The sequence below is a fragment of the Onychostoma macrolepis genome, chromosome 03, assembly GCF_012432095.1.
Source record: "Onychostoma macrolepis isolate SWU-2019 chromosome 03, ASM1243209v1, whole genome shotgun sequence".
NCBI classification, from domain to species: domain Eukaryota; kingdom Metazoa; phylum Chordata; class Actinopteri; order Cypriniformes; family Cyprinidae; genus Onychostoma; species Onychostoma macrolepis.
The window spans coordinates 8,382,662-8,409,663 of NC_081157.1; the positions used below are offsets into that span (position 1 = coordinate 8,382,662).

The window sequence follows — 27,002 nt, forward strand, 5'->3', positions numbered from 1 at the left end:
GCAGCATGCAGATCGAGGCGGGGCTGCACGTGTCGCCCCGCCCACAATGATTCTCATTGGTAAGTGGCAATTACCATGGTAACGGTGTCAACTCACTCAGCTGACAAGAAGGGAGAGGCTGTCTCTCTGCTGTTTTCACTGCTTTCAGGTAAGTTTAGTCCCTAAAGTTACACAAATAATACATACAGCCGTTCCTGACACTTTCTTACGTGTAACTGACACGTTTCTGTTGAATCTTTACTTTACAGGAGTGGTTTAGTGTCTTCAAAAAGACCGTTAGCATCAGGCTAACAAATAGAGGTAAGCTAACTTATAGATTTGAGCTCTTATTAATGAACGTTTGGGTTTGTAAGCACCTGTTATGTGTAGATGAGCGGCTTTGATAGTTTTGTAAATGTTTTGCTGATACTTTGTCAATAGATAAATGGAAGTCACTATAAGCTAATTAATTTAACCTAAAAGTCTGCACTGTGGGGTCAATCGGTGACGTCACTTACATGAACTAATGGGCTGGAACTATTTCAAACACGTTTTGAACTTTCATTGCAAACAAATATTGATAAATTGTACTGTGATTTCAGGAGCGTCAGAAAAAAAGACCTAAAACGGGAAGTTACAAGAAAATTTGTAATGGGAGCTGCTGACAGAGATGCAGGAAACAGGTGATCTGAGAAATCTTATTAAATAACTTTATATGAATTTTTCACTATATATTTCAACTATATCATCATGCATCTGTAAAACCTAAAAATATGAATTCTGGTATCTTAATATTTTTTGTATGTTTGTTTATTATTATTATTATTATTATTATTGCATTTCACCTCTGCTGTAGTTTGTTTATTTCTAATAATCCTGACATTGAATACTACATTTTGTTGGCTATGTGACATATTGTTCCTATTCTTCCATGCTTATGGTTGTGCTGCAGAGCTGGAGCGGAGCGGATCTCCTGTCGAAGAACATCTCCATCATTGTAACGACTAGGGCAAAGCAGCTGTTCTCCGCTAGTAGACGGTTACAATAGAACGCCATGAAGTAGCAGCTTAAATCGCGAACGCGCAATATGACGTTGGAATGCCGTTGCCGTTCCAGCAGTGGAGGCTGCTTAAAGTCCCTATTGTATTGACGTCGACGCCACGGATGACGTCGACGCTGCGGTAAATAGGAAATGGGGTTGAAACAATAGACCTACATGGTATTAATACTTAATTATATAAAACAAAACTGTGAACCCGTTAATTACTTATACCTGGTAAAATATATAGTATTAAACAACAAATTTACAATGTATTAATTTTTGAAAAACGTTTCATTATATACATTAATTACTGCTTTTGACTTGTCACATTGCAATCGCAATGTCAACGAATATAGTTTATTTGCAACTTAAGTTTTAAGTTATTTCTATTCATGTGCATTGGTCATTTACCACTTATAAGTTATTTATGGTCGTTTTTTTTATTTTAATTTCAGTATATGCTTTACTGTTACATGTATTATTAACATTTAAATAAAAGTTAAATATTCTCAGCAAGTGTCATGTCTTAAGATGTTATTAAAATTAATGGTCACACTTTACAGTAAGGTTCATTAAACATTAATGTATTAACTAACATGAACTAACCGTGAGCAATACATTTGTTATTGTATTTACTAATCTTCGTTTACGTTAGTTATTGAAAATACAGTTGTTTATTGTTTGTTTGTTAATTAACAGAGCGTTAACTAATGTTAGCAAGATTAATGATGTATTAGTAAATGTTGAGATTAACATTAACAAAGATTAATAAATGCTGTATAAGTGCAGTTCATTATTAGTTCATGTTAACTAATGAACCATATTGTTAACAAATTAATAATTTTTGGATTTACTTGACAATGAAAAGCTTATGGTAAAAAATACCAGCATTGTTTGTATATGAATAACATGCCAAGACAATTATTTCCTTGTTATTTATTTAGGTATGAAAGTTTAATTCTGATAAAGAAAGGTGAAATTTGTACATCTGTATATAACACATCTTTTTGTACATATAAATCTCTGGTTAAACATTAACATCCTTTACACACTTTCTTCAGAATCAGAATCAGAAAGAGCTTTTATTGCCAAGTATGCTTGCATACAAGGAATTTGTTTTAGTGTCATAAGCTTCCAGTTTACAGAGACAACAACGACACACAGACAATAAAAATAAGATGAGAATAAAAAAATACACATATATAAATATAAATAAACAAAAAAATAATAATAAGTGAAACATAAATGATTGTAGATACAGCTGTGCAATAGATAAAATGGGATGGAATAAAAGGTGATACAGGGATGTACAAGGATGGAGGTGGTAGCAAATAAATGTAAGGTCATTGCACATTGTTATTGCATAACTGTTCATAAGTTGGATTGCCTGGGGGAAGAAACTGTTATAATAAATACATGTAATAATAAATACAACAACAGCTGAGAGTATTAACATTCTGAACACTGTAAGCACATCTACAAAAGTAAGTATACTTCAGCCAAGGAGCTGCGTAAAAGGATAGTTCACCCAAAAATGAAAATTTTGGTCTATGACTGTACATGTATATACTTCCATAGTATTTTTTTCCCCCCAATAAAATGGAAGTCAATGGGGACCACCAACTGATTGGTTACCAGTCATTGTCTTCATCTTTTGTGTGAACTCCAAACACAAAAGACTGAGGCAGCGGCTGCTGGACCGAGGAGGAAGACTGAGGCTGCGGCTGCTGGACCGAGGAAGATCGAGGCAGCGGCTGCTGGTCCGAGGAGGAAGACTGAGGCTGGATTGGTGGTGAAGCATGGGTGGCAATGTGCTTCAGCAAATGTGGACCACATTTTAAAATGGTGAAATCTGAAAGGGTAAAAAAAAGAAAATAAGTTTGTTGAAAATTGCCTAAATTGAACCTTCACTTGTTTGCTCTTTTTGCTCTGGACGGTGGACAATCGCAAGACAGAATTTTCATCAGCACCATCCATGTGCAAGCACATTTTTTTGTGATTTGAGCAACAAAGACCCAAGGTCAATGTGCGGAATGCAGAAAATGAAGTTTACCTGAGCCTTAAAATTAAACATTCTACTACAAATTCACAAGCAATTAAATCAGAAGCATGCACAGTGCATTGCTGGCTGGTTCGGCACCATATTAAACTTTAACTAAAGTGACATAAGCAAAAGAGAGTTAAACTCACCATGATGTTGCACTGCCCACTGAAAGTGATTTTTGATGTGATAATACATCAGCTGTGGCATACTGGTGTAATTGCAGAATGGGCACTCACTAGTGCAGTTTTTTAGTGCAGGACAGTGGTGCTTCAGGAGCAGGATTTGGCACCTGCTCTAGTGCATATACTGTATAGCAGCATAACAGTATGTAATATAAAAAACGAGCTCTACTTTCAAGGACTGTTAAACTTAATCATACTTTTTGTTGAATTATTATTATTAAATGTAGTTTACTGTTTATTTTAATAGATGTTTAATTAATAATAATAATAAAATCTAAATATTTTACATTTAATCATTTTATTCACAGAAAAACAATATAAATTTGTATGTTAATATGAACTTGTCCTATATTACTTCTGCTGGTTCAGTTTTGCCACTGTATTTCTTTTTAAGGGGCTTATTTTGGGAACACTATATCCTAATCATAATCCCACCAAAACCACACACACTAACGTTTCTAATGCTGCCTTCAAGTGCTCTCGGAATTATCGTAAATACGAGTTTCCTAGGTAATCATGAACGCTCTTCCATTTCGTAATCACATAGTGAGAATTATCAAATTTCCGATAGAACGTGAAGGCGGCATTAGGCCTGATGCTTTTGGGAAACGCAGACCTGGTTATTTTAAAAGCAGACCTTCACACCTTGCGTGACATGGTTGAGTGAGTAAAGTTATGCGATTTTATTTTGAAACTACTTCACATTTCCTGTTAACAACACACTAAACGCCACTTTAGAATTAAAAATTGTAATTAAACAAATTAGACAAGTGATGTAGCTCGCCTGTACTCACCATGCAGCAAGAACAGCGTAAATGAAAAACCGCTAGAATCGACCTTATGACTTGAGCCACTAACCAATGAGAACAGTTGTAGGCGGGACGAGACGTGCAGCCCCGCCCCAGATACAGCCCCGCCTCGATCTACGTCATTACTTTGCCACTAGCCAATGAGAAGTATTGTGGGCAGGGCGACACGTGCAGCCCCGCCCAAGGTGCAGCCCCGCCTCGATCTGCAGGCTGCAGCCGGGTGCTTCTCCTCGGAGATGCGGACGATTACGCCGCGGCGATTACATTGTTAGATCGACACTTTGAAAAAAAACAGTCTCCTGCTAAAACGGCTGCAGTTCCGGCAGCGCAGACAGCGCGCTGGTGAGTCGATTGCCCAATATGTTGCTGACTTGAGAGGACTGGCAAAACCGTGCTGTTTTGGCGAATTATCTGATGAGATGATACGAGATCAGTTAATCGAGAAAACAAACAATACACTCGTTCGGGAGCGGCTGTTATTGGAAGATGATGATCTCACTTTAGAGAAAGCTGTAATTCTGGCCTCTCAAATTGAGTCTGCTGCACAGTGCGCTGCTAAATTAAATACTGCGCATGAATCAAGTGTAAACAGTGGGGACACGATACAAGAATGCACACAAATTCACGGGGCAGAGGCAGGTATATCAAGTGCAGACATACAATATACACGCCCTCAAGTTCAGCGACGATGTGGAAATTGTGGGTCTGGTAGACACTCGTCACGTGCTCCTGACTGCCCTGCACGGGGACAAACATGTCGACGTTGTCAAAAGCTGAACCACTTTGCAAAATGGTGTCGGTCTGCTCCAGTTCAAGCTCCTACACAACGAAACCCACGTGCTAACGCTACAACCCCTGCCATTATTCATTCAATAAACACCAATTCAGCAGGTTTTTCTACATGTGCTGTTAATATAGCAGATTCTTGTATTCCTCTACTTCTGGACACAGGGGCTAAAGTCTCACTACTCAATATGGCCACTTATGAACGTTTCCTGCCACACTTTTCCTTCAGCCACCTGCCCTGAATCTGTTTGGATATGGAAGTTCAGAAATTGATGTTATCGGTCTTATACATGCGCCTGTCCAGTTTGGCAACAAGACCCTACCCAACTTCCCATTTCACATTACACGCCATGGCAGCAATATCCTTGGATTGGACCTGTTTATGAGCCTGGATTTTTCTCTGTTGGACAATAAGGGGGCTCAAATTCTGACAGTTAGCTGTCCCTGGCAACAAGAATGGCCAACGCTGTTTGAAGGCCTTGGGTGCTTAGCTGCGTTCACTCACCAGCCTCTCTTGGAGCCCACAGTTAAACCAGTCATTCAGCCACTTCGCCGCACTCCGCTGGCAATGCGTGAGGAAGTCACAACAGAACTTGTCAAACTGCAAGCAGAGGGCATCATCGAACCTGTTGACGCCTCCCCATGGGTGTCTAATTTGACAGTGGCTAAGAAAAAATCTGGCGGACTGAGAGTTTGCGTGGACTTAAGGGCCGTCAACAAAGCAGTAATTCCAGATCGTTACCCTCTGCCATCAATCGAAGAGTTGACAACACACTTTCACGGCTCAACAATTTTTTCCAAACTTGACCTCAGCTTGTTCTGATGCGGTGCGCACACTTAAGGAACTGTTGACAAGCCCACCTGTCTTGGCACACTTCAGTCTTGACTGCCCCACACTGGTCACTTGTGATGCTTCAGCTATTGCTGCTGGCGCTGTTCTTTCACAACTCCAGAATGGCATTGAACGGCCTGTGGCTTTTGCATCTCGTGCATTCAGCCTGACTGAACAAAAGTACTCAACTGGAGAAAGGGAGGCTCTGGCTTGTGTATGGGCCTGCGAGCGCTGGCATGCCTACCTTTATGGCCGAAAATTCACCCTTCGAACCGACCACCAAGCCCTGAGTGCACTTATGTCTCCTTCTGGGTCTGGTCACAAACCACTGCGAATGTACCGTTGGACTGACCGTCTCCAGCAGTATGACTTTACAATACAATACACCTCGGGCAGAGATAATGTGGTGGCTGATTTGCTGTCCCGTTCTGTGTCATCACCCATTGCCTCCTGTCAGGTGGCTGAGGACAGTGACCTTGTTCAACTAGTGCATGCACCCCTGACAGCTTTTGTGTCCTTGGAGGAACTCACAGAGGTGTCTGCTGCTGATTCCACAATATCTGCTGTCCGTGAGTATATCCTGAATGGCTGGCCAGCTCAAGTTGCGACAGATATCCAGCCGTATGCCCGAGTGAAACACAAATTGTCATGCTGGAATGACACATGATTGGCCCGTGGACACTGCGCCATTATCCCTGCTAAACTCAGAGGACGAGTGCTGACCATGGCGCATGAGGGCCATCTCGGCATAGTCAAACTAAAACAGCGCTGTAGGGATCTTGTATGGTGGCCAGGGTTGGACAAAGACATTGAACAGCTTGTTCGGGACTGTGCTCCATGTCTTGTGAGCGGGAAAACAGGCCCACCAATTCCGCCGCCACTAGGGTCTTTGCCTTGGCCAACTCGACCCTGGGACCACATTCAGCTGGACATCTGCGGTGAACTCCATGACGTGCCCCATCATCTGCGTTTCCTTGAAGTAGTTTATGATCTACATTCGAAGTGGCCGGAGGTTACATCTGTGGGCTCTGTCACGTCCAGTTCCATCATTGACTTCCTGGAGTTGCTCTTTGCCCGCTGGGGCCTTCCGAGGACCTTGACGACAGATAATGGCCCTCAACTAGTGTCTGCTGAGTTTACCAGCTACATCCAAAGCAAAGGCATCAAACACCTACGAACAGCTTACTATCACCCACAGTCAAATGGGGGCGTAGAGAGATTCAACCAGTCGCTTAAAATGGTCTGAGAGCCCACTTGGCACAAGGCTGCTCTTTCAATGAGGCTTTGTCTCAGACTCTTCTACATTACAGAGCAGCTCAGCATGCCACCACTGGGGTGTCACCAGCAAAACTGATGCTGGGGCGAGAGCTGGAGTTACCCCTGCATAGACTTTGCCCTCCTACTTCTTATGATGGAAACCCTGTGGTGGAAGCCAGGGTACGTGAACAACAGCTCAAAGCACGGTACAGATTCGATGCAAAGAAAAAGGCCCGGATTCCCAGAATATCCCCACTGGACTGGGTGCGGGTTCAGCGGCCACACCGGAAAAACAAGCTCCACACTTTCTGGTCTCAGCCCCAGCAGGTGCAAAAGCAGTTAGGCCCAGTTACATTCCAGCTATCAGATGGTTCCCGTTGGCATGCCAGTCGACTTAGGAAAGTACAGTGCCCTTCTGATGCAGATCACACACAAGACACTGTGCTTCCTTGCTCTCTGCTCAGTTCTTCATGCCCTCTGCCCCCGGCACAGCATACAGTGACTCCGCAAGCAACATCCATACTACCATCTGGAGCATCGCAAGGCAGGCCTACCAGATCGCACACTCGGCCTGCTCGCTTTCAGGACTACTTAACGTCCTTTCACACTTAGTTCCCCGGGAGGGGAGGGGAAATGTTGCATGTTTAGTTAGACTTATAATCTGGTGTTTAATTAGTCACGTGTTTGTTACATCAATAAGAGATAAAGAGCGCTGGTCACTTTAAGAGTTTGGAACGAGCAATGACGTTGACGCTAGAATGTTTTCACGCAGTTCAGTGATGTGAGTGTTCAGTGACACAGTTCAGTGAAGTTGATGAGAACAATAAAAAGTAAAATAAGTTCCAGTACGAGTCCTCTTTACAGACGTAACAAAAACTTTTTTAATATTTAGTTATAAGATGTTTAAATGTTCAAAATTAAATTTTGCTTTCATATTATAATAGTATCATATTAAAACAAACTGAAGGATTTGAACTGATGTATCAGTTTAAATACTTCAATTATATTATATTATAAAGCTAATTAGAACACTGGAATACTGGTCCGGACTTCAGTTTTGTTTGATGTTTGCTACATTGAGGAAGTACTTTCTTGGAGCAGATAAAATAAAAGGAGTTCATATCTGACAGCTGAACTGTGATGCATCGTGATGCTTTGTGATATCAAATTGAATCGTTGACATGATAATTGTACTCAAATCGAATCGTGAGACCAGTGAAGATACACACCCCTATTTATGGTACAGTGTTGCCATATGGCAACAATTAAATTCTACTTATTTCCTTGTTATTCAGAAAAAAATATACAATATATTGCATTAAGGGAATTAAAAGGGCAGGCCTTTAGGTCGCCAATGATGTGCTGATTTTAATTAAGATGCCATTTGAACATCCCTCAAAAGCTCTCTTTTCCACAGTCACCCTCTCATGGAAGACCCTGTTGAAGTGCCCAGAAATTAGCCTAATTTCTAAACATCTCTTCTCCAGGGGGATTTTTTTGCAGCATCTTTTATAATAAATTATATATTTTTATTCACAAATCAACTTTGTCTAACATAATTTTACTTTAAAGGTCCAATATTGTCAATCAGATTTCTAATATGAAGCTGTATTAAGTTGATTCTGGCACCCAACATCACAACAAGATGATATTTAAACTCCTTATGTAGCTGAATCTGCGCTGGTTTGAATGGGTCGCCTCCAGTTTTCCCTTTGTTTTGCCTCCAGCAAGCGCTGTGACGTCGGACCTAAAAGGTCTACTCTGGTTGGCCAGGCCATGCATCACTCAGAAAACAACAGGCCAAAATCGACCTGTTCGTAGCAGAGCTCCTCAGAAAGCAGCTATAAAAATATATTGAGATGGTTTTTGGTACTTATACCGCAAATATATATTCTTAAGGACATCAACAACAAAAATAAAACTCCAAAAAGGTGTACAATATGGGATCTTTAAATTGAGAAAATATCAATGTTATCATATAGCAACGCTGTACAGAAAAATATCTATGTTGCCATATGGCAACGCTGCACCTCAGTGGAACTGTAGTAATGTATTTCCCTAATGGGATTTTTTATAGATAGTAGCATCAACAATATGATTTCAGTTATTTACTTATTTGAAGCGTTTATTGTAGTTTAGCTGTATTTATGTATAAATAACAAAATTGTTTGTTTTCAGAAAATGAATACAGCATAAAAATAAATAAATAAATAAAAATAAAAGAATAATGATAAAAGGATAATAAGGATTATGTCTCGTACCTGGCGGAAGTGTGAAAGGTTCTGTCTCCTTAAACTAGTTTGTCATGCATTTCTTTTTCAACACATTTACAGGTACATCCTAGTATTTTAAATTTGCGATTAATCATGATTAATCACAGTCCATGACTGTGATTAACACAATTAAAAATTTTAATCGATTGACAGCACTAGTTAAGATATATGAGTGTCACATTGCCAGAAGAGGAGGATGGCCAATTGAGGTTACCAGTTATATGCATATGTGGGTAACACTTTACAATAACAGGGGGTTTTCAGTGTTGACACTAATCTTTTGCAATGTTCTAACAGCCAGGATTAGCACACAATGCGTCCACGTCCACTAAAATTCCAATTTTACTAGACACTCTTGCTAAATGGGTGTAGGATCAGAATGAATCAGACAATTTAAGATTCGATCAGAACATCGAAACATGAGGAGTCGAAATTCCACAGAGGCCCCGAGGCAACAGGACGTCATAAATCAGATCCCTAGCTCCAGCCCATCTGAAGAAAGCCTAACCAGCAAGCCTCTTTCACAGAACAGCTTACAACATTAAGACAAAAAAATACTTATTGATAAGTCCAATGCAGGAAGGAGATCGTCAAAGTTGGGGCAAGTAATCAAGATTAATGGTCAAAGAGATGCACCGTGTGACTGTCACATATAAATCTGTGATAGAACTCAAGAGCTACAGACTTTCTTGGGCGGGTCCTCCCCCAACCAAGGTACAGACCAGACTGAAATTCCTTTGTTCACAGAGACTGTCTTTTCTGTATGCACCTAAAATCATCCTAAAAGGACTTATGAGCAACTAATCATTTCTATGCATAACTCCATATCATGTATGTAACCCACACAACTGACGATCATGTCGTAATCACTTATTGTGTATGTCTTTTTAATAACTATTGAATAGCTTAAGGGTTCATATCCTTGTTTGGTATGTATGAGTTCATCATGCTTTAAACGTTTCTTCCAATCAATTCTGTGTCAAATGTATCGTGTGGGACATGTCCAAAGTTTAAAACTCTGAGTTTAAAACTTCAGGACATCATCAAATCTTTTTCTCTTCTCTTCTAACTTTTAGCCATGCTTTTTGTCATCACTTTCTGCGATCTTTGAGCGCTATTCCAGCATGCTTCGGCCTGTACGCCAGCTGCTACCACGATGAGAAGAAAAACCACCTAGTCTCGTTACATCATTTTATTCTTTTACTTTAGTTTCTTTTCTTTCCGTTGAGTTTCGTGTTCAAAAGTTAAGTTTGCCGCAAAGTCCAGCTTCGACGGCACCCACTTCAAACTTCCAACTAGCAGCAACGGACTCTGAAACCATCTTCAGCCAACGCCCAACCATTGGCTTCCCAAGACTTCACTACGAACGACCGCTGAACTGTCAGCCAATCAGCAACCTCGGGAAACCCCCTTTCTGCTGATCTTGTTACTGTGCTATTTAATAGTGTTTTCACTATATTTTGGATTTTAATATCCAGGGCAGAGTTGATGTTATACGGCTCGTTCGGTGAATCGCTGCCGACTCAGTGATCCGCCGCAGACTCAGTGATCCGCCGTAAAACAGTGAGTCTGTTCAAATTCCCTATAGACCCTTTTTGCGCTGACGTCACGATTACGTCACAGCGCTAGCTGGAGGCAAAACAAATGGAAAACTGGAGGCGGCCCATTCAAACCAGTGCAGATTCGGCTACATAAGGAGCTTAAAATATCATCTTGTTGTGATGTTGGATGCAAGAATCAAGCGTCTAAAGATTTCTTATGCATCTCACAGCTATGAAATAATGTCTGCGTGCATGTGTGTAAAACAACAAACTGACGATTTATATGCTTAATCATCTGTAATATACATTGTCATGATTGATAGCGGCTGGATTTTCTAAGAACTTAGTAAGAAAGAATTAATTTCTGGAATTTTTATTTCTAGAAACTATTCACATCTTCCTTTAAATGTACTGTATGTAAAGTATTGTAAACTTAACTTACATAATTTACAGGATAGCCTACTTTAAAATAACTATTTGGCCATGATACATACATCTTCAAATAATATATGCATCACATTGAATGTTTAACTTACTTTTTGTATTTTGGCCCAGTTCACTCTCACATCTCAACATTAGCTGTAAAAATAGTTGCCTGCTGAAATTGAAATATATGTACATCTTCATGACTAGATAGACACAGGTGAGTTTCTCTTTACTACTCGTTAGGTTTCTCTAACGTTATGTGACTCGAGTCACTCAATCGGAGGTAATCATGTCAGATCATCCATCCATGAGCATAGGGTTGGCCAGTCTGATTTTGTCCGTTAAAGTTAACTTATTTAAATAACAATCATGGTCCTGCACAGTGAGTGACCTTAAATATGCAGGTAAAATCGGATTTTCTTCAGCCATTGTTAAAAAAACAAGGTAACAAACATCATAGCTAGCGTTAGTGAAGCGGTCAGGGGAATCTTTCTGCCTCCACCTAAGCCCTGCCCACAGAAAAACGTCACAATGTTTACTAACAGAAAAAGGGTCTATAAAATCATAAATAATTCCCTTTGAGCTAAATTGACCTGTTTCCCTTCCATTACATTGCATTTATTGGTGGAGAATGCGGGCAGTTTAATCTAAATTGTGACCATAAACCAAGTTATTTAATCTTTTCTATTGCTGCGGATGAAAGATGAGAAGCTTCTGAGCCGAGACTAGCATATGTGACGTCAGCAGCGCCTGCTTGAATGAATGCAGAGAAGGCTGTGACTGGAGTCTGCCTCTCAACTGCAGTAAGTGAACTTAAAGATATCTGAGATTGTACAATAGGGTCGAAATTGAGCGTTTTCCTCTTTTTCTGTAATGCCTTGTTTATAGCTGAATTGATATCATTGCGTGTTCCAGTGTGTTTCATTCAATAGCTATACTCCCTGAATCTCAGTCATCGTTAGCCGAACTGAGCTAAACTGCAGTAATTAAAAGGGAAATAAATCGGTGGATAAAAAATAGTGTTGAGCGTATTCCTCAATTCTATTTATCAAAGCCTTATTATTCATAGTTTGATTGTCAGTGCATGTCCCATTGTAAAATCATCTATGATATTTGACTCCCTGGGTTAAACATTAGAGAATAAAAAAGCTTGATCAAGTAAAGTTTAACTTTGAACCAACAGCGAAGAAACCCTGTTGTGTTTACGTGTCCAGAGAAACTGGCACAGAGATTTAAGATCCACCGAGATCTCTATCACTGTTTCCCTTAACTGCAGCATAAAGCTGTTATTTGAATAAAGTTTGTTTAACTCTGAACGAACGAGTTTAAGCGCCACATCGCAGAACCAACTAAAAGCGGTGTTGTTATTTGTACAGTGTTGAAATGCGCCGACATTTCATGTAACATGCTTAATAATTGAACGGGAGAATGCATGTTTTAAACAGCCTATAGTACAGGTCAGTTAATCGCCATTGTAATATAATGCGCTGCTGCACTGTAACGCACACACATAGGCTACAGACAGTAGCGCGTACATCATGTGCAGATCGCGTTGTTACTAATTCGGTTCGTGGCCTTCCGTCTGATTGCCACCAGAGGTCACCCTTCCATCATATTGACTCTCACACTACACAAACTGTTGCACGTCACCTCTGGACTACAGTTCCCATCATCCATTGCACTGACGACACACATACAGCTGATTGCACTGATCACACACAGCTGATTCCCATTTGCATGCCTTACTTAAGCCATGGACTTTCTCCCCCTCACTGCTGAGTATTGTTTAGCGTTTATCTCAGTCTTTGCTGATAGCTACCTTACAGAGCCGGTCCTAGTCCTAGTCCTAGTCCTAGTCCTAGTCCTAGTCCTAGTCCTGTCTACGTCTACCAGTGTTTTGGATTATTGCTTGTTTATCTTAGATTTACCCTTTGCCTTGCTGTTTGGATATTGTTTGCCCCAGCCCGGACCATTGCTTATGTTTTACGGATTACCTCTTTTGTCTAAGCCCTCTGGATATTGTTAGCCGACGATTGACCACGCCTGTTTAGGATACTTCTCTTGCCTTGCCCTCTATATACCTGTTTGCCATTGTTTGACCCTTGCTTGTTTCCTGACCACGCCTTTGCAAATAAAGCTCGCACATGGATCCGCATGTCTCTCATCTCGTTGGCTCCGTAACACGCACGTGCACAGAATCGTTCAGCGTGGAAATGTATTGTCAACACTGTTCTGTGATTTCTCAATAAAATAGCTTAGAAACTGAAAAGTTCAAGCATATATTTCTTAATAACTAAATCCCACAGCTTCACTACTAGTAGAGTCGCTGCCAGATAGAATTAATTCACACACGCAATCGCTCTCACTAATGCATTCATATGAATGTAATCTTACTGTGCTACTTTATCTGTATCTGATTTAGAACGAGCAGAAATCTGTGAGAAATATAACGACCCAAAGACAAAAGAACTGATCAAAAGTAGCTGTTATAGGAGCAATAGCCATGCGGGCAGCACTGTGTTATATGCCATAGCTGTGCACAAGGTGTTTGAGTCACAGCTCCAGACTTATTTGTTCATTAATGACATCATCAGCGACTAGTCGACTTCGACTCGACTTTAATCACATAACTTTAAAAAATCAGAAGTCGTTCAACCCTACTGCGCGTCAAAATGAAGTAACGGTGCCGGCTTGGAGTTATACGGTGTTCTGCTTTTTTTTTTTTACTGTCCATTAATGTCTGCCGCATTTAAATTACGGTGTAGACAAACGAATTAGATAGATCGCGATCTACCAAACAACTCCATATAGTGCTGGGCGGTATACCGGTTCATACCGAATACCTGTGTTTATTTTTCTTATGATATGAATTTTTAAATACCGCAATACCGGTGTCATTTAAATAACGTTCGGAACGCGACACTGTTTGAGAAGGGTCTCTTTTCACTATTGCATTGTGGCGAGGACACAGCTGTATGTGTTGCTAAGCGTGAAAGTTCTGAAGCTGTAGAACTAGTAGAACGTGATGACACAGAAGAATTCATCCACAATATCCACCGCCCGCCACCATCAGCTCCCGCATTTCACACACACGAGCAACTTTAGCGCTATATTTAGCCACTTTCAAACCCTTTTAGCGTCTTTTTTCCATAGAATATACTGACAAACCTAGCGACTTTTTGGGATAAACCTTAGCTATGGTTCAGTTGGAAGATGTCTCCAGTGCTGCCCCGCAAGCGCGAGATCTGACTCTCCCGGCGCAGTGTCGCCTCTCTCGGCGTCTGTTCTGTGCAGCGAGCGGCAGAGAAGCACCGCATTTTCATTTGGCAGTGAGCGTTCTGCGCGCCGTTTATGCGCCCTGGGCACCTCGCGTTTTCTCGCATTTTTGATTAGACTGACAGGACAGCTGATTCGTTGGTTGCCTAGCAACATAAACGCAGCGCACTGCTCTTTTTTAAAAAGTCACCAAAAAAAAAAAGCAATACGGTGCACCTCGCGTTTTCAGAATTTATAAAAAAACGCGTTCGGTGTGATCAGGGCCTAAGTCAGTCTACTGCAGTTTTTTCCTGCATGAAAAAAAAAAATACCGTCATATACCGTGAAACCGGTATAATTTTGAAAAATACCGCGATATAAATTTTTGGTCATACCGCCCAGCACTAACTCCATATAACAAAGCACTGTAAAGACTAGATACCTTGGCAGCAATACGTTATCGTGAATAACCTTTAAAATTTTTTTTTTTTTCCTTTTTGTAATGTACAGTAGATTATTCACCAGGCTGTCACTTTTAGTTGGACGCATATGGACTCAAATGCCGTTGCTAGCATGAAATCAGTAGACTAACAGTTCGCAATTATACAGGTGTTCCTATAACAATTTAGTAAATGGTGATCAGCAACCAGATATTGATAATGTGGAGGTTACTGTCTTTTGCCTTGGTGTGACTTCTCACTTTTTGCAGACAATGCAAAGGCAGAGTACATTAACTTAAAATTATGGGTAAAAATCTATTTTTTCAACTTTCTCAAGCCAACCTAATAAGAGCATCAAAACAGTGTAAAATGGAGGCGTTTACTGCTGTTGTTGATTATCAAATGTTAACATTCTGGGTCATAACTACATATTTTAAATAGCTGAATATTATGAGGTAACTTTATCAAGATGACAGTAACTTTCACATGATTATATGGTGTGGTTTGGGCTGTGTCATGCATCTCTGGGATTTTAAAGAAACTGGTTTAAACATACAAACAAGTTCTTTTAAAGTAACTATGAAGCTTGTAATCATGCAGATGTTTTGGGGGGAATTACGGGGAATTATCAAAAATTACCTGTAGTTTCATAATACAGTAATCGCAACAATGGACCCTTTTCACCGTTTGTGTTATATTACATTAAATTATTACATTAAATTGAAAAAAATAAAAAATAAATCTCTTCTGCTGTTTCTAATAGAACAGCTTGAGGGAGTGACAGTAAATTTTTACTCTCTTCTGACTGTCATAATCAGTCTTTCTTCATCTTTTGGAAAGTCACAGAAACACTATTGTGGATTTTTCTTCTTTTACAGTTGGAGTAAGAATACAAAAAATGTGTTGTTGTTTCCATTCACCAGTATAAAGGTTTACCCAACTATGACAACTTCCACTTCTGAGAACCCCAAAAATATGAAAAGTATCAATAATTCTACTATTTTGAGAGCAACTGTGCCAAATAACAGCAGGATTCTCATTTTATTCTGAGATTTTGAAGTATTTCACATAGCAAACCATTAAATAAAGTACCATCTAACTATAAAAATATAATTAATTTGAGAAAAAATGCCAGATTGCAAACTGGTGGTTAAAAATGTTCAGTTATCCAAACTCTAAAGATCAATTCCCTATCTAAGTGTATACTGTAATATTTTGTGTTACTGTTGGTGTAATGCTGTCACCTAGAGGTTGTACATACAAATGACAGGCCTGTGTCTGAAACATACAGTATGAAACTGAATGAAATGCAGCCAAATCAATGAAGAGCAAAGACTTCTGACCATAATTTTGTCTGAGAAATAGATTATTTATTTATTTAATGTTTTTCTCTCTTTATCTATCTTTTAAATTTTAATTTAAAATAAAACTCTGCATTGCCACCCAGTGGTCGAAGTGACTGGATTACAATACATAGATGCATTTGGATGGTTTCCAGTTTGAATTACTAGGCATTCTAGTTACTCACCAACACTAAAAAATGACAATATTATAGGGTCTTTTCCAGAAAAAGAAATAATTAAATTTACACTCACATTTTAAGGAATCACAACATTAGATTTGATTATACAGCAGCTTTACAGCTGAAAGAGGAAGTACTTTTTAGTCCTCCTAGATACAGTAATGTCACTGTGTGAGTCAAACTCTGAGTGGATGATGCAAAAGCCCTAACAGAGGAAGTAATACCTGCTCTTTTCGCCTGTTCAACGCTTAATCTATCCAAGATGGAGCTGTACATAACCATTCTCACCCTAACTATTGTTCTTTCAACAAGTGCTGAATGTAAGTTGCAACAATTATTTCCTTAAAAACTTGCTATTGTCTTATATTAGGATTTTGAATGTTTGAATGTTTTTTTTTAATGTTTCATTCATTTGAATGTTTCAACAGTCATTGTTTAAATACACAAAAAGTAAAATGAAGTGAAGTGACGTATGGTGATGGTGATCCATACTCGGAATTTGTGCTCTGCATTTAACCCATCCAAGTGCACACTAGGGGTTGAACGACTTCTGATTTTTTAAAGTCGACTTTTATGTGATGAAAGTCGAGTCGAAGTCGACATCGTTAATGAACAAATAAGTCTGGAGCTGAGACTCAAACACCTTGTGCACAGCTATGGCATATGACACAGTGCTGCCCGCATGGCTATTGCTCCTATAACAGCTACTTTTTTATCAGTTCTTTTGTCTTTGGGTCGTTATATTTCTCACAGATTTCTGTTCGTTCTAAATCAGATACAGATAAAGTAGCACAGTAAAGATTACATTCATATGAATGCATTTGTGAGAGCGATTGCGTTTGTGAATTAATTCTATCTGGCAGCGACTCTAGTAGTGAAGCTGTGGGATTTAGTTATTAAGAAATATATGCTTGAACTTTTCAGTTTCTAAGCTATTTTATTGAGAAATCACAGAACAGTGTTGACAATACATTTCCGCGCTGAACGATTCTGTGCACGATATCTATTCTATGTACGCGCTACTGCCTGTAGTCTATGTGTGTGCGTTATAGTGCAGCAGCACATTATATTACAATGGCGATTAACTGACCTGTACTATAGGCTGTTTAAAACATGCATTCTCCCGTTCAATTTCGAGCATCCAGTAATATAATCACACATGGCTTGTGGAGCGCTTTCACAGTATGCATTTATTTGTCATTTTAACTGATTGGAAACGCAGCGTAAATGTGGAAGTTCTTCAGAGATTTCTTATACTGTTGTGCCCTCTATAGGATCAGCGACTAGTCGACGTCAAGCTTAAAGCGTCATGCCAGAGCATTAAAGTCAACTAGTCGATTAGTCAGTGCAATCCCTACAATGTAGTTTTTTTCTAAAAAAAATAAGGTTGTTACGTTACCAAATTTTAGGTAGGCCTTCCAGTGAAATTTCTAACTTTTCAACACAATTTCACAGTTCTGAACAAGATGTGAGTGTGTGTGTGTGTTTTCTCAGCTATCTAATGTAACTTGTCAGCTTCAAAACTGAAGTTTGTTCTTATATATTTCTATAATTTTTATGATGCTCAATCTATTTCAGTTGAACATGAAGCATTCCAAATTACAACATGCTCTGATACAGAAGAAGAGTATTACATTGGATATGATGAAGAGGAGTTGTGGCATGCTGATTTTAAAAAGAAGAGAGGAGTAGAGACAATCCCTGATTTTACAGAACAGACTACATTTCCTGAATTTTATGAACTTGGTGTTGATAACATGGTAGGATGTAAACATGACTTACCAACTTTCACTGATGCTTTTAAGAGCATACCACAAGTAGCGGGTAAGATATGAGAATGTACTAAACTTTTACATTGTTACAGTTGTAAACATTAATATTTAAAGATTAAACAGAATGTAAACATTTTAAACACTTCCCTTTGTTAAACGTTTATAAGGGGTTTTCTTAAATAAGCAATATCACATGAGCAACAGTGTGCTATATGGCTGTATATCAGCAGTATCCAAAAAAATCTCCCTGTGTGTGTCTGAATGATGCAGTAGCTCAAAATGTTCTGTGTATTTTTAAAATCTTTCATAATAAGTGATTTTCACAACACTGCTGGATCTCACACTGAATCACAGGGCTACTATAATCAATAATATACAGTGGCATGTGAAAGTTTGGGAACCCCTTGCAGAATCTGTGAAAATGTGAATAATTTTAACAAAATAAGAGAGATCATACAAAATGCATGTCATTTTTTATTTAGTACTGTCCTGAGTAAGATATTTTATAAACAAAACAAACTTTCACATGCCACTGTAAAAATTAATAACACATCATTCATGCATTTAAAGATTAGACACTGGTTGAGGTCAGTGAATCAGGCCACAAAATGATTACCTCAACAGTCAAGTAAAAGCTAATCAAATTTTATCTTGACTTCTTTTTTTGCTATAACAAGTGTGCCTTAAACAGTCAAAGAAAAACTAATGTTAAAAAAGTCAAGGGTTAAGAGCCCAACTAAAACACTGATCACCATAATGGTGTTATGAGACATTTTCAATAAAACATCGGCATCTAAACCTGTTAATCGCAATAACTCAAAACATATCACAGAAATAAAGTTAAACTGCTTTCTAAAAAGTGAAGCTGGTAATGCTGTTTTTGGAGTTTAATGAAAAATTTTGAAGAAATTTTGGTTCAAAACTATGTTAATTTCAGCCCTACATGGTTGAAATAAGTCAAAACGGACATGATTTACTGAATAGAATCCTGCTGTACATAAAGCAATCAGCAAAACTAATTTGATATAAAATAAGTGATTTAACTTAAGTTGATCAAATATTGGTTTTATGTTCATCTTGATAATTTTTTATCATTGAAATTATTTCAGGGTCCGAACTTGATTAAAAAATACATTAAAATAAAATATATATTAAATTAAATCAATATTAAATTTCAACATTGATTCAATGTTGTAATAATAATTTAAAAAATCAGTAAGACTTCAGTATAGGGACCAATTCTCTCTAGCAACTAGTTGCTTATTAGCATGCATATTACTAGCATATTGACTGTTTATTAGTACTTATAAAGCACATATTCTGCATGACCATATTCTACATCCTTAATCCTACCCAATACCTAAACCTAACAACTACGTTACTAACTATTAATAAGCCGTAATTAGGAGTTTAATGAGGCCAAAGCCATAGTTAATATTTAGTTAATAGTGAGAACTGGACCTTAAAATAAAGTTTGACCCAAAAATCACAATAAAGATTTTACATACTTATAATAAAAAAACTAATTCATTTACATCATGACTTAATTTTTTTTATAATTTTTATAATAAATAAAAAAATTGAATATAGTGAGTGTTCATTAGCACACTCTGTTTGATGTAATTTTTCTTATTATTAATCAACGAATCCTGTTATAAAACCTTAACAAAGGGAACAAAATGAAAATCTCTTATGCTCATCAAAGAACAATTTATTTGATCAAAAGTATAGTATTGTGAAAAACTATTAAAAATAACCATTTTCTATTTGAATACATTGTAAAATGCAAGTTATTCCTGTGATGGCAAAGCTGAATTTTCAGCATCATTACTCCAGTCTTCAGTGCTACATGAACCTTCAGAAATCATTCTAATATGCTGATATGGTGATCAAGAAACATTTCTGATTATCATCAATGCTGAAATCAGTTGTGCTGCTTAATATTTTTGTGTATACTACTGTTCAAAGGTTGGGGGTTGGTAAGCTTTTATTTATTTATTTTTTGGAAGGCATTCATATTTTTATTTAGCAATGATGTGTTAAATTGATGGCAGTAAAAGTGGCAGTAAAGACCTTTATAATGTTACAAAATACTTTTTTTTTAATCTATTTATTTATTTATTTTTTACATTTTTGGAATTTATGAAACTTTCTTTTCCTCAAAAAAATCCTTAATAAAATGTGTCACGGTTTACACACAGCTGTTTTCTACATTGATAATAAGAAATGCTTTTTGAACACCAAATCAGGAAATCACAGGAATAAATTACACTTTAAAATGTATTCTACTATAAACAAACAAAAAAAATAATAATAATAATAATAAATAAATATATATATATATATATATATATATATATATATATATATATACCTGTATATATATATATATATATATATATACCTGTATATACAGGGCTTGACATTAACACCCGCCGGGTGGATTTCAGCTGTGGCGGGTAACACGGTCACTCCCACTGGCCACTCTGGCGGATTGAATTTTATATACAGTAACAGAGCTTGACATTAATGCTTGTTCGGGACAAGCAGATTTTTTGAAGGGGCAAGTGAAAGAAGAGAACTTTACTTGCCTGACTGGACAACTAATCTAAATAAAACATCTAATTACACCGAAATTTCGGAGAGCATGGTCCTGATTTTATTATATTCGGTGTAAACAGCGATTGATAATGGATAATCAGTAACGACAAGGTCGCGTCAGTTGAAGCTCACGTAGTCTGTCTATGTGAGAAAATCTCGTGGAGAAATAAAAAAAAAATGAACTGCACACAGAAGACACATAAAAATATAACTTGGTTTTTATATTTATAACATACAGCCTAGTTAAGCAACATGACACGACTAAGAGAGGGAAGTTCCCTGAAAATCACGATTGGAAATTTGACATTTTATACAAGAGTTAAAACGAGAAGTTAATGTACAGTACATTTTAGTTCAATATTTGAATTTGAATTTATTGAAAGGATATATTGTCAACGCTGACTGTTTTTGCTCCATTTGGTTAATGAAAATAGTTCTAAACAAAGATCACAGCAGAAAAGTCGTGTATATGAGCAACACACAGCGGTGTTTTGTTAATGAATGATTCACGGTTTTTAATTTTGAATCATTTGAGTCAATGATTCAGTGGTCCATACATAAGGACAGGCACTTGCTTCATTCTTGAATGAATCAGCTGTCTGAACGAATCATTTGAAGGCATGCTTCAATGACTCATTAATTAAGATAGTCACTTGCTGCCACCTACTGGCGGTTTACTTTCATAGTAGCCTATCTTTGCATTTTTTCAAACATTTCATATTTGTATATTAAAAAATATATATATTTTAAAATACAGAGCTCACAACATTATTTATGCTGTTATAATTTTGCATACAGTGTAAATGCATCTGAATGCCGCTCCACTCACTTCTGTTTCTTCTGCAGTGGAAAGATCGATTTTTGCCCTATATGATCTTATTATATTAAGTGAAATTATTAATAAAATGTAAAAAAATTGATATGATGCATGCATTTAATACGGTTAGGGAAAAATTCCCTTTAAATAGGTCAAAAAATGACCTGGAAATCAATTTTTGCAGTATTAAGTCATATAAAACTTAATTTTCCAATTGTGGCCAGTGAAAATGCTGAGTGGCTAGTAAATTTAGAAAACCACTAGCCACAGTGGCCGGTGAGCAAAAAAGCTAATGTCAAGCCCTGCATATACAGTATATTGTGATAATATTTCACAACATTACTATTTTACCTATTTTAGATCAAACTTTTAAATGGTAGAATATATATCATGCACCAGCGTCATGAGGTTTTGCCTTTAAAAAAAATGTATATAATGTACAGTATATTAAGATAACTTTGTTTACTAAAGAATGATTAATAACATTATTTGTGTTTAGATCTAGATGCACCCCAGACATCCATCTATCCCAAAAATATTGTACAGCTGGGCATTCAGAACACCCTTGTCTGTCATGTGACTGGCTTCTTTCCTCCATTTGTCAGCATCTCATGGACTAAGAATAATGTTAATGTAACAGAAGGCATTCGTTTAAGCCAGTACCGTCCAAAGAATGATGGTACCTTCAACATCTTCTCCACTCTTAAGTTCACACCTGTTGAAGGAGACATTTACAGCTGCACAGTTAACCACGAAACCCTCCAGGGTCAACCTCAGACTAAAATATGGGGTGAATGTGATTTTCAAATAGAATCAACAGACATTACATTAAAGTACAACTTTTTCTGTTACAAAAACTCATGTGTTCATCTTTTATCCTATGCATGTATTTTCCAGATGTTGAAGTTGCCATGCCCAGTGTTGGTCCAGCAGTGTTCTGTGGAGTGGGTCTGACTCTTGGACTGTTGGGAGTAGCTATGGGAACTTTTTTCATTGTTAAAGGGAACAACTGCAACTGACTTGGAATCAAACTTTTTTTAAAAGTGGTTAATTTACTGTTTATTTATATCTGCATGTCTGAGACATTGTTGACATAATACGTTGCTATAGTTTGCATTTTGCTGCATTCTGACACCATGAGCTTCACGCATTCTAACCATTTCTCCACAATTTTTTTTTTTTTTTTGCAGTTATTCTGCTTATTGTACATATTAAGTACAATGCTGTTTATATTAGTAGTCCCATATTCATAACCACTTTTACTTTTGGGGGCACATAAAGTTCACGTTTGATTAAATCAGCATTTTATTGCTTCTCAAAAACGCTGATCATAAGTGAGATCAATTTTGCTTTCTATGTGACACCAAACATGCATATATTAAAGATCTAAATGTATTTAATTGAATGGAAAAAAATATTATATATATATATATATATATATATATCAGTGGGAATTTCTTTAAGACTGCAAGGGAAGCTCGGCTTCCCCTATAATGTCAAAAAAATAATGGTCAAATATGTACTATTGTGTTAATATTTTATTGACTAAAAATGCGTTAGAACACGTTCATCTCGAAGACGAGTTCGTTCAGAATCAGCTACATATAGCAGGTCTGACTCGATTTCCTTCTCATACATTCCCGTAGCGTCAGTGTATTTCTCTGTTGAAGCTGAGCGTCCATTGACTTCAATGGGGCTGCTTTGAACAGTTTTTTTCAGAGCTTCTAAACTAGACGGTCATTGGATAAATGCTGCGATTATGTCCCGCCCCCGGACGCTCAGCGTCTCTGGGGGTGAATGGAGGAGTGGGCTGGCCTGGACTCCGGGCTTCTGCGTGATGATTGGAGGGTCTGCATCTCCTTTTGATTGACAGCGATTGTGTACAATAAAAAGTCGCTGACACTGAAGCTATTGGAGCTCAGTCCCATCGCGGCTTTGCACTTGGTTCTTATCAATCATTATATATATATATATATATATATATATTTTTTTTTTTATTCATTTATAATGTTATGTTTTAATATACATGCTGCTAACTCGGAAATTTCAAGATATGCGAGCAAAAAATGCTCCTGACACTTAGGCAATACGACACGAGCAAGAGTGCTGTTTTTGTTTCGTTTGTATTAGATCCAAATCCGCGTTGATTTGGGCGAATCACTGATTCACTGAGCCACTCATAAAAACAGTCATTTGATTCGCTCCTGAAGGATTCAGCCGTTTTGAAAGAATCATTTGAATGACTCAGTGATTCAATCACGAACTTCCGCCACCTGCTGGCCGTTTTTAAGTTTCCCGTCTAAATGTAGGCATATTACATTATTTTCCAACATATTTCTATATTCAGAATTTAGTATTTAAAACATTAATCTCATAACATTATTTATGGAATTATAAATACAGTTTAAATGAATAAATGCCACATCTAAATGTCACTTCATGCAGCTTCTGTGCAGTGCTAAGATGAGTTTTGTTTAGATCATTTCATGGATAACAATAGCCAGTCATTCATTCACATTAATTAAGTATTCAGAGAATAATATTGTCTGTTTTCACTTACATCTATTTGTTTATTAAATTTTGATTCATTTTTGTAGAATTGAATTATAAATTAAGCTGGTATAGTATCGTAAGACATTTTTATGGTATCGTGATTATACACCACATTCCTTGTTTCAGTTTAACCTAATTCCCACATTTCCTCCGTCGAGTTTAATATCTTTTTTTTTTTAGATTGTTTGTTCATTCATTCATTCATTCATACAGCAGGCTAGCGTCACTGGAAAAGACGCCTAGTTGGTACGAAAGGGTCACAGAGCATTTTCTTGAAAAGGAACAAAAGGGCAGAATTTACGTATAAATAAATGGTCAATTTTTATGATGTAGGCCGAAAATGAGCTTCCCCTCTTTGAAAGACCAGCAGCCGCCACTGATATACAGTATATACATATATATACTGCCGTGCAAAGGCAAAAGACCGTAACTTCGATTTTTGTCGAAAATGAGTTATTGATATTTTTGGGACATTGAAGACATCCTTTATCATGTACATTAGTATCTTGAGTCAATTTCGTTGTTTTTCCGAGAAAATAATGGGTCGTCTCAACCGTAACTTCAAAAAGCCCCGGAGAAACGAAGGCAGAACACCGTATATCACCAGTAACGGCTCTTTCGCTTTGTTTGGAACGCGCACATTGAGTTACGGCGTTCTGCCTTTGTTTGACGGTGCGTCAAAATGAAGTTACGGTGCCAGCTTGGAGTTATACGGTGTTCTGCCTTTTTTACTGTCCATTAAAGTCTGACGCATTTAAATTACGGTGTAGACAAACGAATTTGATCGCGATCTACCAAACAAAGCATAGCCTACTCCATAAAGCACTGAAGACTAGACACCTTGGCATCAATACATAATCGTTAATAACCTTTAAAGAATGTTTTTTTTTTCGTTTTTGTAATGCAGATTATTCACCAGGCTGTCACTTCTATTTGGATGCGTGTGTACTTGAATGCCATAGCATGTAGCATGATCAATCATAAAATCAGTAGCCTAACAGTTCGCAATTAAATCCATATCCTACCTTTTCTTGTAACCCGATAAAATCCATCCATGGCGCTGAACGTCGTCAGAGATGTTTAATCCACACGCATTTCTGAGCATGCCTGGTTGCTGGCATTCACATAAATCCACAAGTCCTTCTTTTAGGTTAGGCTATAAATCAATATAAGCAATTATGCTATATGTCTAGCATTCTTTTTTTCTGTTACTGAGCATAGCAAATAAATTGGTTGCAAAATGGTATCCATTCACAATCACATGTTTAACTTTTAGTCTGCTTGTTACGGTCAAAAAAAAAAAAATAATAATAATAATAACAAAAAAATTAATACAGTCACATATGCAATAGCCTATATGAGATAGCCCATGATCACTAGATTTTATACAGGTGTTACTATAACGATTTTGTAAATGGTGATCAGCAACAAAATATTGATAATGTGGAAGTTACGGTCTTTTGCCTTGGTGTGACTTCTCACTTTTTGCAGACAATGCAAAGGCAGAGTACTGTCACGAATCCAGTCTGCACTTCCATTCACCCTCCACCAGAGGTCACTCGCTCACCACATGGACTTCACACCATACATAACACTGGACTTCATTTCCCATCATCCAACACTGATCACAGCTGTCACCAATCACTCATTGCACTAATCACACGCACACCTGATCCCACGCACACACTGATCACACACCTTATATAACCCTGGACGTTGTTTCCCTCGTGGTGGAGTATTGTATGCGTTTACCGCTCCCCTAGCTGTAGCTACTCTACAGAGCCCTTGTCAGTATCATAGTCTTGGATTACCTGTTCACCTGTGTTTGTTTCTAACCCGTGTTTCCTGGATTAACCCTTTCTGTGCCATTCCGTGTTTCTTTTTAGTTCCTGTATTGTTCTGCGTTTTTCACTCCCCAAGTGTTAGCTGCGATACGGAACTTTTGTTGTTTTCTAGTCTGTGTTCCTAGTGTTTACCCCTGTCTCCCTGTTCGGACCTTGATTCTTTCCCTTGCCTGGATTATAGCTCGTGTACCTGGATTATCTCTCTGCCTTGCCCCATTGGATACTGTTCGCCGATCGTCGACCCACGCTTGCCCTAGGTTTACTCTTTGTCTTGTCCCTGCCATACCTGTTTGCCATTGTTTCGACCCTGCCTGTATTTATGACCATGCCTTTAAATAAAAGCTTGCACATGGATCCGCACGTCTCACGTCTCGTCAGCCACGTTACAAGTACATTAACTTCAAAATAGGGGTAAAAATCAAGTTTGAGCTTACAATTTTTTTATGTAGATAATTTTCATTACTAAAACATCTAATTGCCAAATTTACAGTGTCCTACCTATAATTAATTTGGCTAGACAAGTAAAAAACTTTAAAGTCATTTTTCTCAGTTTCACACTCTAGCAAGTTAAGGTCTTTTGCCTTTGTAGGGGAGTATATGTTATTTATATATATATATATATATATATATATATATATATATATATATATATATATATATATATTAGGATGTCCCCATCAATTTTGTTGTGCCCCCAATTTGATCCGAGTCATTAAATATTGAATATCTGCCGAGATAATCTGCAGATAATGAATATCTGCCGAGAAGTCCCAGTCCAATACTTGTATTTGGCACTTTCAGGCACATTAAGGTTATTAAAATCAATCCCATGGAAAGTTGCTTTGACACAATCTGTATTGTTAAAAGCGCTATATAAATAAAGGTGACTTGACTTGACAATGTATACGCTGACAAAGAAAAAAAGGTCCAACCTGTTCTTTACAGTTTTATTATTATTTTACAAAATGAACAAATATGTTTTCTCTTATTTTGCTAACAGTTTAGCTTAGTGCAGGATTATAGTAAA

At 37.7% G+C, this 27,002-nt stretch overlaps 1 protein-coding gene and 1 long non-coding RNA gene across 3 annotated transcripts; both read left to right on the top strand.

Annotated features, from left to right (window-relative positions):
- The first annotated feature begins 69 nt into the window (after positions 1-69).
- LOC131537627 (uncharacterized) lies at positions 70-1,270 on the top strand. The gene is made up of 4 exons (XR_009270350.1): positions 70-148; positions 249-300; positions 582-662; positions 932-1,270. It is a non-coding gene; the product is annotated as an uncharacterized LOC131537627 (long non-coding RNA).
- A 255-nt stretch (positions 1,271-1,525) lies between these two features.
- Positions 1,526-26,523, top strand: LOC131537600 (H-2 class II histocompatibility antigen, A-U alpha chain-like). Of its 2 annotated transcripts, none has more exons than XM_058771176.1 (4): positions 1,526-1,583; positions 17,967-18,212; positions 22,078-22,368; positions 22,476-26,523. In XM_058771176.1, exons 1-4 carry the CDS (start codon positions 1,553-1,555, stop codon positions 22,595-22,597), a joined length of 690 nt encoding a protein of 229 aa, XP_058627159.1. In that variant the 5' UTR covers positions 1,526-1,552; the 3' UTR covers positions 22,598-26,523. The 2 variants fall into 2 exon arrangements, with proteins under 2 accessions (XP_058627159.1, XP_058627157.1); XM_058771174.1 differs by lacking the exon at positions 1,526-1,583 and adding an exon at positions 16,324-16,708 and having other exon boundaries at positions 22,476-26,522.
- Positions 26,524-27,002: the final 479 nt, after the last annotated feature.

Excerpts from the sequence above, each read along its gene's own strand:
- LOC131537600 (XM_058771174.1), top strand. The coding sequence starts at position 16,651 with ATGGAGCTGTACATAACCATTCTCACCCTAACTATTGTTCTTTCAACA. Across the intron at positions 18,213-22,077 it reads GAGCATACCACAAGTAGCGG|ATCTAGATGCACCCCAGACA; the intron begins GTAAGATATGAG and ends ATTTGTGTTTAG. Across the intron at positions 22,369-22,475 it reads ACCTCAGACTAAAATATGGG|ATGTTGAAGTTGCCATGCCC; the intron begins GTGAATGTGATT and ends TGTATTTTCCAG.